Source organism: Erinaceus europaeus, chromosome 10 (assembly GCF_950295315.1).
Source record: "Erinaceus europaeus chromosome 10, mEriEur2.1, whole genome shotgun sequence".
Lineage (NCBI taxonomy): Eukaryota > Metazoa > Chordata > Mammalia > Eulipotyphla > Erinaceidae > Erinaceus > Erinaceus europaeus.
In genome coordinates this window covers 103667246-103681990 of record NC_080171.1, presented here as the reverse complement: position 1 = coordinate 103681990, position 14745 = coordinate 103667246, and the positions used below count along the sequence as shown (strand labels likewise).

Below are 14745 nucleotides of genomic sequence, written 5' to 3'. Positions count from 1 at the left end.
AAATTCACTGCTTCCAGTGGCCATTTTTTCCTCTTTTCCATCCCCCCCGCCATTTTATTTGACAGAGAGAAACTGAGAGGGGGAAGGAGAGGTAGAGAGCAAGAGAGACCTGCTTCACCACTTGTGATGCGTCCCCACTACAGGTGGGACAAACTGAAAAGACTTGTGAAAACTATGGTGGTTATCTTAGGGAGGGAAGAGGGTGAGTATACAGAACTTGGTGGGTATGGTATGGAACTATACACTGCAATCTCACAATCTTGTAACATACTATTAACAACAAATAAATAAAAGAAAAGAACTTTTGTTCCATAAAGTATTACTGAAAGGGTAATAGAATAACAATGGAAATATCTATACCCACATAGCCACTCTCCTCCTCTCAGTACCTAGCAACCATCATTCTACTTTTTATTTCTATGAAACTGACTATTCTATGTACTTCAAATAGAATCACAGTAAATTTATCTTTTGGTGACTTACTTATCTCCCTAAGCATTTTGTCCTTAAGGTTCATCACAGTATCTACTGAATTTCTCTCCTTTTAAAGCCGAATAAGATCCAATAAATAAATAAAGTATTGAAAAAATAAAACCCAGACACAAACTATCAAAAAAATGGAATTTCAAAGAAAATATACAGACATAAACACTAAAGTTGTAGATAAAACAAAACATACATACATGTGCACAATACCCCCACATCACATGCTAAAAAAATCCAAGACTAATGTCCTTTACCTGGAGCAGTGGATCTCACTGGTGGGGTCTTTCTCTTGGACAAGAAGTTTCTCAGCTGTGCCTGTTTCACAGGAGACAGTCTGGCTGCAAGAAAATGAATCCACAAGTGCTTAAAATTCAGTTCAGTAGATGGAAGAGAACAAAGGGAGTTAAACGATTAGGAAGAATGAATTTACCTGGTACTTTGGGCACGGATTTAGTATGAGATTCTATGGTAGTTTTCAGCAAAGCATGACGCAGGCTTTCAAGGTCACTGTCAAAACTGAAGTAAGACAATGTTATATACAAACCAACTTGGACTCAAGGAACTTGAAGAAGGGTGATTAACACTATGTTCCAAAGTGCAAATGCATGAAATGAGACCAACCCCAAAACAGAAACAGGAAATCTGACAAATCAATAATTTAAAAAAGGGTCTGGGTGGTAGCACAGCCAGTAGAGATCCTGGCACCCACCTGTGGGGAAAGCTTTACAAGTAGCAAAGTACAACAGAAGTTGCAACAGTTCTTTGCTCCAATAATAAGAAAAAAAAGGTGTGTGTGTGGGGGGGGTCTAGCAGGAGTGGTATATGTCATGTAGGCACCAAAAACAATGAAAAGGATATAGACATCTCAACACTATATACCACCACCCCAAAACCCACAATACTGATAATGCTTTAGCATAAAGTGAAACTAAAATCTAGACACTTGGCTTAAAAGAGAAACTCAAAACCACCATCATAATTTCAAGGGTAAACATTCTTAAACAACAAGAGTTAGAAGTTTCCACACTCAAGCAAAAACAACAAATCTGAGCTTCATTCAAGGTAAGGAAGTCAATTTAATACTGCCCGTTAATTTCGATGAAATAATACTATTATAATATCTGCATTAGCTATTGAGCAGTTGGTTCATCAGGCTCACTGCTAGGTGCTTTCAGATTTAACTCTTTGAACAATCTCATGAGGCAGTATTGCCATCCCCATCTTCCATTCAAAGGAACATGGATCAAAGCATATAAGGAACCTGATAGGAACCATACTGCAATCACTTTCAAACTCACACCTGAATTTCTCTAAAACCACTTTCCCTTGGTCCTCAAACATTTATTCATCCAGTTACAATTTATTCAGTGCAAGTGGTGTTAACAGACCCAGCTACCTCTGAGTGGTACTTTGGGAAGGAACAGTTACTGGGAGGTTCCACTGGGAGGTTTGGCTATAAAGACGGAGCTGCTGGAGACTGTTCACCAAGTGATTCAACCTCTTCCTCTGTTGGTTGATGATTTCCCGGTTGTTGGCAAGGGTGTTAAACAGTGTCTCTCGTTCTGGCACAAGCAGGCGCCTATTGACAGCAAAGTGACAAGATTAATGTAAAATAGTTGGTGTAAAAGAATCTCCCAACAAAAGGAAAAGGAAAAAATGATCACAAATGTAACATAATAGTAAATAAAGAATAAAAGAGAAATAGTGGAGAAGAAAATCATCAGGAAATTAACATCAGGAATAAAAGTCTAAGAAAAAAAAATGAGGAAAGAGAAGCTTGATATGCAAGCCAGGTCTGTAGTAAGAGACCATATAATCAGAAACCCCCCCAGAGCAGCTATACAAAGGAAAAAGATGAGATGTTAAAAATGGGAAATTTTCATTCCACTATATACTTAAAATATATAATTTTTTCTAGCTGTAAATATACTTAAAAGAAATTTTTCAAGGCTGACTGGTTGAGTCTTCAGACTACTGACATGACACAATGGAAACATAATTTAGTGTCAGGGAGGTGACCCACTGAAAAGAACTAAAACAAGGGCAGTCTTTTTTTTTTTTTTTTCCAGTGGCAAGGTAGTTCAATGTAATTTTTTCCCCCACCAGTTACTGCTGGGGCTCAGTGCCTCTAGAACACTACCACTCCCAATGGCCTTTCTCTCTCTCTTTCTCTTTTCTCCAGATAGAGAAAGGGAGAGGGAGAGCAACAAAGACAAATACTGTAGTACTCTTTCATCATCTGTGAAGCTTTCCCTCTGTAGTAGCTTCCATGTGGTTACCCAGGGCTCAAAGCTGGATCCTTGAACATGGTGATAAGTGCACACTACTAGGTGAACCACCTGCTGGCCCCTTCAAGCACAATGCTTGATGAGCAGGATCTGGGGAATGAATCCAGGACTCTTGCATCTACAATACCACTACTGCCAGGCCTCCTAACATGTATTTTTTAAAAGTTCTTTTACAGGGCTGGGTGGTAATGCACCTGATTAAGCACATATGTTACCTACCATGTGTTTAAGTCCCAGTTCCATCTGCGGGGGTGAGGGAAGAGGAGGAGGGAAGCTTCACAAGAAGTTAAGAAGGACTGCAGGTGTTTCTCTTTTTCTCCTTCTCTACCTCTATCCTCCCTCCCCACCCCCAACAATTTCTTTCTGTACTATCAAATAAAAGAAAGGGGAAAGGGTCTAGGTAGTGGCAAACCTGGTAGAATGTACATGTTATAATAGATATAGACGCAGGTTCAAGACCTTGGTCCCCACCTGTAGGGAAGAAGCTTCTCCAGTGGTGAAGCATTGCTGAAGGTGTCATTCTGCCACCTGTGCTTAACCCGCTGTGCTACCACCCGACTCCCTGTAAAATCTTTAAAAAGACCAAAAGTCCACAAGACAAATGACACACCTGGAGGATCCATGAAGTTTCTGAGATCAAGGACAAAACCTTTCTCCACATGGTACTACATAAAATATTAGACTGTGCTTAGTGACTTTCTCCATATGGCACTACATAATATATTAGACTGTGCTTAGTGAATTTTTCCACATGGTACTACATAATATATTAGACTATGCTTAGTGACTTTAAGCATTTTCTACCTACCCTTTGACATCACATCCAGGTTGTCCTACTTAAAAGTTCCTTTGATCCCAGATCACTTTTTGGTTTGTTTCTATTTAGAGCTAATTACATTAAAGTTCCAGAAGTCCAGTATTTTGAGAGAAGACCTATTTTTCATGTTTTGTGGGTATTTTATTGCTCTTATAATGCACTTCATGCTATACATGGTACAGAACCAATATCCAAGGACTCAAAACAAAGGTAAAGGGTTCTCGCACACCTTGTCATCACTTCTCTAATCCTCTGAATTGCCACACTAATTAGGCACATTTCCCTAAGGAGAAAATTTGGAAAAGTATAAAGGACAAATTTCTTACTCCTGCCCTGCAGCAATAACTATGAATATCGAAAGATTTACCTCTAACCTCTTCTCTATTTGGTTCTTCATAGTTGGAGATCACTCATGATTCTGTGTTTAAACTTTTGTCAGATTTCATATATTACATCTAATCACTAAGGATGTAACTATAGTGTGTATCTCATGTAGCAAAGAAAACATATTTAAAGGGGTGGGGGTAGATAGCACAATGGCTACACAAAGAGACTCTCATGCCTGTGGCTCTAAAGTCCCAGGTTCAATCCCCCACACCACAAGCCAGAGCTGATTAGTGCCTCTGGTTAAAAAAAAAAAAAAGTATATTTAGTTGAGACCATGTTATTCAATGATTGACGTGACTGAGCAGTATTCTATTTTTAATGTGACCAGATTTATTTAGCCACTGCTTTAACTACCTAATAATTAGACTGAACTGAATTTTTTAGTTATAAACTGTGCTGCAGTAGGCCGAGACTTACAAGTATGAGGTGCAGAGTTCAATCTCTAGCACCACATATACACCAGAGTGATATTATAGCTCTCTCTCTTATAGTAGTAAATAAATCTTTACAATTTTTAAAAGTGTACTGCAATGTAAATTTTTATATAAACTGCTGTGATTACCATTTTATAGACATAGAACGGGTTCAAGAGCATGAACATTCATAGGGCATTTTTAAAAAAGATTTTTTAAATATTTATTTATTTATTTTCCCTTTTGTTGCCCTTGTTGTTTAACATTATTGTGGTTATTGATGTCGTTGTTGTTGGACAAGACAGAGAGAAATGGAGAGGGGAAGACAGGAGGAGAGAAAGACAGACACCTGCAGACCTGCTTCACCACTTGTGAAGTGACTCCTCTGCAGGTGGGAAGCCGGGGGCTCGAACCAGGATCCTTATGCTAGTCCTTGTGCTTTGTGCCATGGGCATTTTTTTTTTTTTTTTTAGCACTTCTAAGTCATCTTTTAGATAGGTTATAGGGTTGTCTATCATAACTTATGGTAGATGAGACTTTGCTCACTTTTGTTTCTTCTTTTGTTCCAGATGTCGATCCCATTCTAAGTCTAGGACATCATTTACATCCTGGACAGCAAATTTCACATATTGATGAAGGCGCCGAATTTCCTGTTGAAAAAAAGAGGCAAATCATTTAGTCTTCCAGTAGCTTACAGGAAGATGTATCACCATTATTTTGAAATATTTTTATATTCAGACCATGGAAAAAGGATAATGTAACAAATTCTAATGTAATCACTAGAATATTGTAATTTTAATGTAAGTCTTTTGAATTGTGTAATAGGTAGTGCAAAGGGAAACAGAATAGGCATGGCAAACTGGGGCCCCAGGGGAATAAATGTTCTGGCTTAGTTCTCATTTTTCAGCTCCTGTAAAATATCCTGACATGATCTGGGAATTTTCCACTAGTACTCCAACAGTGCATTCATTTAGCTTTTGCTCTCCTACCCATGAACAATGTTGTAATACAAACAAAATTTCCTCCAAAATAGTGCTGAAAATAATTCTGTATCTATTCACAGCATAGAATATATAAAGCATCTGACTAGTTGGGGGAAATCCATTTCTTCTTTAAATAAAAGAGTAGTATTAACACAAATTGAATTGTGAAGATGCTTATCCTATTTTATATTATTTTATTTAAATTTTGGACCAGAGTTAACCTTCATGGCTAGGCAACTTGTGTCAAGATCTAAGCATTTATATGTATACAAATGAAGACAATATACTTTCTTCTCTGAAGAAGTCTTGACATATATAAAAAGATTTTATAATGTTTAATTCTATTCCAACATTACTCTTGGATACAATCAAATGCCCAAGCTGAGCTGTTTAAAAAGAGCCAGGTCAGAGCATGATTTTCCATGTGAAGGGGCCTGGGTTCATATCCCAGCACCACATGGGAGCACCGTAGTTGGTACTAGGGTAGCTGCTTAGATGCTAGAGTGCTGCTGTAATACCTCTCCTCCCTCTATTTTTTTCTCTCATCAGGTCTCTAAAATAAAGGAATGAGAAATTAGTTCAGGTAGGGCCACATAGTGGTGGTGCCACCCCCACTAAAATAATAACAATAATAAAGTAAAGACCAGGCTGATTCCAGAAAAAATCAAACTTCCTCTCAACATTTACTGAATACAGGGAGGCTCCTTCCTTTGAATACTTTAAACATCATAATATCGGTGTACATTAGCTCTAATTCTCTCCCAACCCCCCCCCCCCCCCCCCGCAATGTCCTCAAAGTATCTACCAGGTGAAAGCAAAACACGCTTTTCTTTTCGGCCAGGAAAATAGCACAAAGACTTTCATGCCTAAAGTACTGGAGGTTGAGGATTCAGCCCCCAGTACCCACCAACATAAGCCAGATCTGAGAAGTACTCTGGTGAAAAGAAGGAAAAAGAAAAGAGTAATGGAGAGGGGAGGGGAGGAGAGACTAGGGAAAAGTGAGAAGGGGGAAGGGGGTAAGGGAAGGGGGAAGTGCGGATGGGAAAAGGAGAACAGTGAAGGGGGAGAGGAAGGGAAAAGAAAAGGAAAAGAAAAGAAAAGAGACTTTTTAAAAAAGTCTATCATAAATACTTCTGTATGGCTTAGCTACTCCTCATCTGATCCCACAGCAACACAGCCCAGATTATATGTATATGCTCATTTTTCTCACTGTCATCTACCAAGCTGTAAGAATCACACAGTAGAGAAAGCAGGCTTTGAAACCAAACTGCTAAGGTTCAAGGATCCAACATTAACTAAAGATGAGACCTAGGTAGCTCCACTTCCTGTTTCCTCATCTTCCTTTTGTAGTTGGTAGGCATACAGCAAGTGCTAGCAATTATAATCTACTTAGCAGTGAAAAAAGAAAGGTATTTCCCTTTGAATGGAGAAAGTGTCCTCCAAAAGCTTTATGCTTGTCTTTCAGTTTGTCCAGAGTAAGAGGGAAAAGACAAGTAGGAGTAGGGAGATGGTGGTAGCACATCGGGTTAAGCACAGGCGGTGCAAAGGATAAGGCATAAGGATCCTGGTTTGAGCCCCCAGCTCCCCACCTTCAGGGGAGCCACTTCACAGGCAGTGAAGCAGGCTCTGCAGGTGTCAGTCTTTCTCTCCCCCTCTCTGTCTTCCCCATCTCTCTCTATTTCTCTCTATCCTATCCAGCAATGATGACATCAATAACAACAATAATAACTATAAAACAATAAGGGTGACAAAAGGGAATAAATATTAAAAAAAAAAAAAAGACAAGTAGGAGCGACACGTAACTAGATGCAACATGTAGGCCTGCAATTTGATGTGTTGTAGGCATGCAGTCAGTTCTCTCCTGCTAAGAGAGGAAATATTTACACCAAATACAGCAGAGATTTCTCGACCCTTTTGAGAAGATGGAATTTTTTTTTTTTTTTTTTTTTACATTTTCTTACTTCAAGTAGGAAATTTACCAGGTATAGAAATGGTCATCTGAAGCGTCAAATTCTCCAAGGCAACAAAGAATCTGTCATACTCACAGGCCCACGTGTTCTTAGTGAGGAAGATAAGTGAACACCTACTGGAATTCTAGGAAAGTAGGAAGTGGGTGATAATCCTCCCTCCAAAGCATGCCATATGAAAATTTGCAATCAAGTCAAAGATGAAAACATCAATATACAACAATAAAACAAGGGCAACAAGGGTTGCAGGTGTCTGTCTCTCTCCCACTCTATCTCCCCTACCCTCTCAAGTTCTCTGTCCTGTCAAAAAAAAAAAAAAAAAAAAGGCTGCCAAAGCATGCCATATGGCAATTTTCAATCAAGTCAAAGATGAAAGCAAAAATCATACTTAGCTAAAGAATAAGAATTTAGGGGATCGGACAGTGGCACATCTGGTTAAGTGCACATATCACCATGCACAAGGACCCACTTGGAGAGGGGACCCTTCATGAGCAGTGACAGGTCTGCAGGTGTCTGTCTTTCCTTCTCCCACTCTATCTCCCCTCCCCTCTCAAGTTCTCTCTGTCCTGTCAAATAAAATTAAAAAAAAAAAAAAGAAAAAGAAAAAAAATGGCCGCCAGGAGAGGTGGATTCATAGCGCTGGCACCGAGCTCCAGCTATAACCTTGGTGACAAAGAAAAAAAAAAAGAGAAAGAGAATAAAAACTTAGAAAAGTAGTTTAAGTAAAGCATAGTTCTTTACTGTGAAAGAGCCAGGCAGGGAAGGTTTTAATTCTGCTTTAAACTTAATAGCAATATTATCTTGGCCAATCTTCTTAGCCTCTTGAGGCTCAGTTTCCTTATCTGAATGGAATTAGTAACACACTTTGTAGAAGACTGACATTGGGAATAACGTATATTAAAAAAACAAACAGGGAGTCAGGCGGTAGCACAGCAGGTTAAGCGCACATGGCGCGAAGTGCAAGGACCTACATAAGGATCCTGGTTCAAGCCCCTGGCTTCCCACCTGCAGGGGAGTCGCTTCACAGGCAGTGAAGCAGCTCTGTAGGTGACTATCTTTCTCTCCCTGCCTCTGTCTTCCCCATCTCTCTCCATTTCTCTCTGTCCTATCTAACAACAACTACAACAACAATAAAAAACAAGGGCAACAAAAGGTAAAATAATTAAATAAACAAACAAACAAACAAAAAACACTTTGCTCACTGGGTATGTGTTTTGTCATGAACATAGCCCAGTTCAAATCCTAACACCACAGTGGAATGCCATGGCACTAGGTACCAGAGGTAGCTCTAGTGCTGTATTACTCATCCTCTGTCTATCTAAACGGAAAACTAGCCTGGAAGTAACATAATTGCCTATGTGATATACATACCACACACACACACACACACACACCAATCAATGAACAGGTGCTACTTATTAAAGTATTATTTATGAATTTATTTATAAATGTATCTTGCTCTCTACCCAAGATTTAATAAAGAAGCCCATTTTGGGTCTAATCTAAAATCATTAAGAAAAAAAAAGCCACTTTGTCACAATCTACAGAAAGGAGTTACTTATTCAGAGGAAATCACAACTCCACAAGGGACTGCCATCTAAACCCACACCAATGAAAGGAGTGTGTCTGTCGTAGAGGGTTGTTTCTTACTAGCCCACTCTGTCTGGGTCCTTTTACCTGGAGTTGAGCCTCACTCTTGGGATCCAGAGGTCTCTTGTAGAGCAAATGAAGATACGCAGAGTCACGATTTCTCTCATTTTGTTCTCTGGCTTCTTCAACACCAGCAAATCCTTCAAGTAAAGTTGTCTTCAGAGTGCTTATATCTCCATGAAGAGACTAGAAAGGATACAAGGACATGCTGATATAAAAAGTGGTATTTCAAACAAATAAATCTGTCTGGATCAAGAGAGACTTTTTTTGCTTTGTTTTTTTCTTTTAAACATCTAACTAGATGAATATCAAAATATAATTAACAGCTGTATTTAAAAAAATCAGGGTTGGAGAGGTAATTCATGTGTAGAGTAGATTTTTGCATGTCTGAAGCCCTGTATGCCAGAGTCAAGCGGTGCCCTGACTTCCTTCTTAGAATAGATCCCCAGAACACCAGGAAAGCATCAAAAATAGTATCCATGGATGGTGGTGTATCCATGGATGTACTGGTATGTGTGTGCTTTCTAAAATTTTTTAATTAAATTTTTATTTATTGGATAAAGACAGAAAGAAATTGATGGGAGGGGGAGATAGGGAAAGAGACAGAGAGACACCTGCAGCCATGCTTCACCACTTGTGAAGCTTTCCCTCTGCAGGGGGAAACCAGGGTCTTGAACCTGGGTACTTGCATACTGTGTGCTTAACCAGGGGCGCCACCACCTGGACCTCTGGAGTAATGCACTCGTGTCTGTCTGTCTCCTTGCTTCTCTAAAATTAAATCAGGAGGGGGGTTCAGTAGTATTGTGTGTGTGAGGCTCTGGGTTCATTTCCTGGCAATTCATAACCAAAAAAAAAAAAAAAAAGAAGAAGAAGAACAAATAATTTAGTGCTTGGAAAACAATAATGTTGATTATCATCTACAAAATAATCTGTGCTCATTAAAAAAGATTCATATTGGGAGTTGAGCAGTAGTGCAGCGGGTTAAGCGCACATGGTGCAAAGCACAAGGACTGGTTTAAGGATCCTGGTTTGAGCTCCCAGCTCCCCACCTGCAGGGGAGTCGCTTCATGAGTGGTGAAGCAGGTCTGCAGCTGTCTATCTTTCTCTCCCCCATCTTCCCTTCCTCTCTCCATTTCTCTCTGTCCTATCCAACAACAACAACATCAATAACAACTACAATAATTACTACAACAACAACAACAACAAAAACAACAAGGGCAACAAAAGGGAAAAATAAATTAAAAAACACTTTTAAAAATTAAAAAAAAAAGATTCATATTCAAATGATCAGAAAACATGAGAAATATTAACAGCACCTATAATCTTACTCCCTGATAATTACTGCTTATATGTTGGACAGTACCAAGGGAACTCCATGGATGAGGTAGATGTGCTTTGGTGTATCTCCCTCTCTCTAAAAAGAAATGGGGGGGTGGTGGTGGAAGGAGGTGGGCAGTGGTGCACCCGGTTAAGCTCACACAGGAGGCAGCACAAGGATCTGGGTTTGAGCCTGCCTCCTCACCTGCAGCGGGAACAACTCACAAGCAGTGAAGCAGGTCCCCCTCCCCTCTCAACTTCTCTCTGTCCTATTCAATAAAATAGAAAAAATGTTCACCAGGAGCAATGTGGATTGGTAATGCTGGTGAGCCCCAACAATAACACTGGAGGCAAAAAAAAAAAAAAAAGCAGCAGCCTGGGGTGACTGCCTAGTGTTGGTAACACACTATAAGGTCCTGGGTTCATTCCCTGGCAACTCAAAGGAAAAAAAAGGGTGGTGGGGAGGAGGGAGCTGAGGGTGGCTTAGTATTATCACCTAAGTATAAGCTCCTGAATTCATTTTCCCTGCTAAAAAACAAACAGTGGTCCTAAAGAGATAAAGCATGTACTAGAAGAACACTTTTACTTTTTTTTTTTTTTAATATTTACTTATTTACTCCCTTTTGTTGCCTTTGTTGTTTTAGTGTTGTAGTTATTATTGTTATTGATGTTGTCATTGTTGGACAGGACAGAGGGAAATGGAGAGAGGAGGGGAAGACAGGGAGGGGGAGAGAAAGATAGACACCTGCAGACCTGCTTCACGCCTGTGAAGCCACTCCCCTGCAGGTGGGGAGTCGGGAGCTCAAACTGGGATCCTTACACTGGTCCTTGTGCTATGCACCACATGTGCTTAACCCGCTGAGCTACCGCCCGACTCCCCATTTTTACATTTTTTAAAGTGCAATTTAACTCTGAAAAATGTATCAGTAAATACAAACCTCTGTGGTGTCTTTAATCTCCAAAAGAAAGGCATGCAAGTCATCTGATTCTGTCCGCAACATCTTCATCTCTTCAGAAGTACCCACTTGGAAACAGGCTTTAGAAGTTTGGGCTTTCAACTCTTCTAGCTCCTTCTGAAAGTGTGCAATCTGTGGAAATCACAAAGAAGACTTCAGTTCAGATGGCATGAGCATAACATCTCTGTTGGGCTTATTAATAACAGAGAGCACTGGGATCAAGGTTTGAGGCCTGAATTAAACAGCTATGTATGAATCTTAGAAACACTTAAGTCTCATCATTATAGGGGCTACTTATGGGACAGTAATAAACTTACCTCCTCCCCAATTCCAGCCATCACAGGATCTGACTCTTTCCATTGATGATGTCCCTGCTTCTCTATAATAGGAGGTTGAACTGATTTTGCCTGAAATGGAAGGCAAATGGTTTTTTAAAAATGTATCTGGGCAGAGTAGAAAATATAATGGTTATGCAAAGAGACTTTCTTGTCCGAGTCTCCAAAGTCCCAGGTTCAATCCCCCACACCACCATAAGCCAGAGCTGAGCAAGTGCTCTGGTTAAAAAATAAAATAAATAAATAAATAAATAAATAAATTAGGAACACAGACCTTTGGTGGTGGGAATGGTGTTCATATACTATTAACTTACAGTCTCAAAAAATAATAATAAATGGATCCAATACTCTCCAAGTTAGGGCTTCAGTTAGTGAAAAAGTGAGTTTTTTTTAATAATGTTTTTTTTTTAATTTTTAAAATTATTTATTCCCTTTTGTTGCCCTTGATTTTCTTTATTGTTGTAGTTATTATTGTTGTTGTTATTGATGTAGTTGTGTTGGATAGGACAGACAGAAATGGAGAGAGGAGGGGAAGACAGAGAGGAGAGAAAGAGAGACACCTGCAGACGTGCTTCACCGCTCATGAAGCGACTCCCCTGAAGGTAGGGAGCTGAGGGCTGGAACCGGGATCCTTACTCTGGTCCTTGTGCTTTGCGCCACCTGCACTACTGCCAAAACAGTGAGTTCTATGTCCATCATCACAGAAGAAGTACTCACCTAATACAATAATTATTATAAAATAGTATTCATTCTATTGAATCCAGATTTACTGGGTAGTCATTTGGAATAAACAATGTTGTAGATAGTAGATAGAAGTGAACAAGACAGATGAGGTTTACTCTCATGGAACTTACCTTCTACTAGAACAAGAACAAGAAGGATAATAAAAAGCAAAATAATAATAACAGTAACTAGGGTTATGACTGGTGCTTGGTGACTGCACTATGAATCCACCACTCCCAGTGGTCATTTTTTTTTTCTTTTCTATTTTTATTAGACATAGCAGACAGAAATTGAGAGGGGTGGGGGAGATAGAGACACCTGCAAGCCTTCTTCACCACTCATGAAGCATCCCCCTGCAGGTGGGGAGTCGGGGCTCAAACCCAGGTCCTTGTTCATGGAAATGTGTGTACTTAACTGAGTGCACCAATGCCCAGACCTCTAATAAAGTTTTTTTTAAAAAATAAAAAAAAAGTAAAATTCAAAGACCAGTGAGGCTGCTCAGTATAGTCACACAGTCTATTCCATACAACAACATGTCATCATGGATTAATCTTACAAGCATTACATTGAACAAGAGTCAAAATCAAGAACGTATATGGGGGGGGGTCGGGTGGTATCGCAGTGGGTTAAGTGCACATGGTGCAAAGTGCAAGGACTGGCGTAAGGATCCTGGTTTGAGCCTCTAGCTCCCCACTTGCAGGGGGATCTCTTCACAGGCAGTGAAGTAGGTCTGCAGGTGTTTGTCTTTCTCGTTCCCTCTCTGTCTTCCCCATCTCCATTTCTCTCTGTCCTATCCAACAACAATGATATCAATGACAACAATAGTCATAACCACAATGATAAAACAAGGGCAACAAAGGGGAAAAAAAAAAGCCTCCAGGAGCAGTATATTTGTAGGGCAGGCACCAAGCCCCAGTAATAACCCTGGAGGCAAAAAAAAAAAAATGTATATGATATGTGCATGACCCAGGTTGAAGTCTGGCCCCCATTGCACTGGAGGGAAGCTTCAGTGCTATGGTCTCTCTAACTCTACCTTAAACACACACACACACACACACACACACACACACACACACACACACACACACACACACACACAGTAATTCCACTTTATAGACAATACAAAGAGGATAAACAAAGTTATGCTGTTAAAAATTTTAGGGGTGGATCCCCTTCAACAAGGGTAGTGACTAGAAAGAGGACCTGCCAGGAGACATTCTGAGGTCCTGGGGGATATTCTATTTCTTGATCTGGGTGTTAATTAATAAAGTATGTTCAGATGGTAACAAATTCATTGAGCTATCCATGTGTCACATATATACTCTTTTATGTGTATTATATATAAAGGAAAAATTGAAAATAAAGTAAGTTGAGATGGTATGAAAAGCTGAAGAAAAACAGAGCACTTGACAGTTTCCTTGATTACTTTGGAAGTGACAGAAAAAATTCAGATGCTACAGTTGTATTTTTTTTTTTTAACCAGAGCACTGTTCAGCTCTGGCTTATGGTGGTGCGGGGGATTGAACCTGGGACTTTGGAGCCTCAGGCATGAGAGTCTGTTTGCATAACCATTATGCTATCTACCCTCCACCCCAGTTATGTCTTTTAGACACAGAGAATACAAAAAGGACTGGGGAGACAGCATAAGGGTTATGCAAAAGACTTTCATGTCTGAGGCTTTGAGGTCCCAGGTTCAGTCCCCAGCACCACCTTAAACCAGAACTGAACAGTGCTCTGGCTTGCTCCCCCTCATTAAAACAAATAAATAGGAGCCAGGCAGTGATGTACCTGGATAACTGCTCACATTACAGAGCACAATGACCTAGGTTTAAGCCCCTGGTCCCCCCCTGCAAGGGAAAGTTTCATGAGTGGTGAAGCAAGGATGCAGGTGTCTCTCTGCCTCTCTATCTCCCCCTTCCCTTTCAATTTCTCTGTATCTAATAATAAATAAATATTAATAAAATATTAAAATAAATATTCAACAAAAAAAGAGAGAATGCAAAAAGCAAGCAGTTCAAAATGAAAAAACTTGAGAACAAGAGCAAAAAAAATTCTAACTTTGAGATGAATAGTTTCTGTGAGCACACATTATAAATTTTCAACACTCATGCTTGGGCATTTCCTATCACAGAACCATCCATATAATTGCAAAGGTAAAAATTCTAAGACCCATTTTTACAAGTATGCTTAGGAAAGATGAACAGACACATGTGTTGTTAGCTGAATTTAAACATACCTGGGCTGAGCCTGACTTTGCCGCTGGAGGTGTTATCCTGGGTGTCTTCTGTACCATTGAGGGCACGGGGCTCCCCTGAGCAGATCGCCCTGCAAGAGTAAAGTCAAATAAAACACAGTAATTATTGCACGGCATTCCTCCCATAACATATGTACTTTCCTAAAAGCTAAAGCCAGAGTTCTCACCT

The 14745-nt window shown here is 39.8% G+C and overlaps 1 protein-coding gene across 3 annotated transcripts in view; it reads right to left on the bottom strand.

Annotated features, from left to right (window-relative positions):
• NUP214 (nucleoporin 214) overlaps nucleotides 1-14745 on the bottom strand; it is a 109590-nt gene that overhangs the window by 56702 nt on the left and 38143 nt on the right. For all 3 annotated transcript variants that reach the window (XM_060200395.1, XM_060200396.1, XM_016191385.2), the window contains exons 14-21: nucleotides 14559-14647; nucleotides 11582-11671; nucleotides 11247-11396; nucleotides 9019-9177; nucleotides 4938-5041; nucleotides 1883-2065; nucleotides 917-1002; nucleotides 741-824 (exon numbers count right to left, since the gene is read on the bottom strand). In XM_060200395.1, the coding sequence (XP_060056378.1) occupies nucleotides 741-824; nucleotides 917-1002; nucleotides 1883-2065; nucleotides 4938-5041; nucleotides 9019-9177; nucleotides 11247-11396; nucleotides 11582-11671; nucleotides 14559-14647 (945 nt within the window). The remainder of the gene's footprint in view (nucleotides 1-740; nucleotides 825-916; nucleotides 1003-1882; nucleotides 2066-4937; nucleotides 5042-9018; nucleotides 9178-11246; nucleotides 11397-11581; nucleotides 11672-14558; nucleotides 14648-14745) is intronic.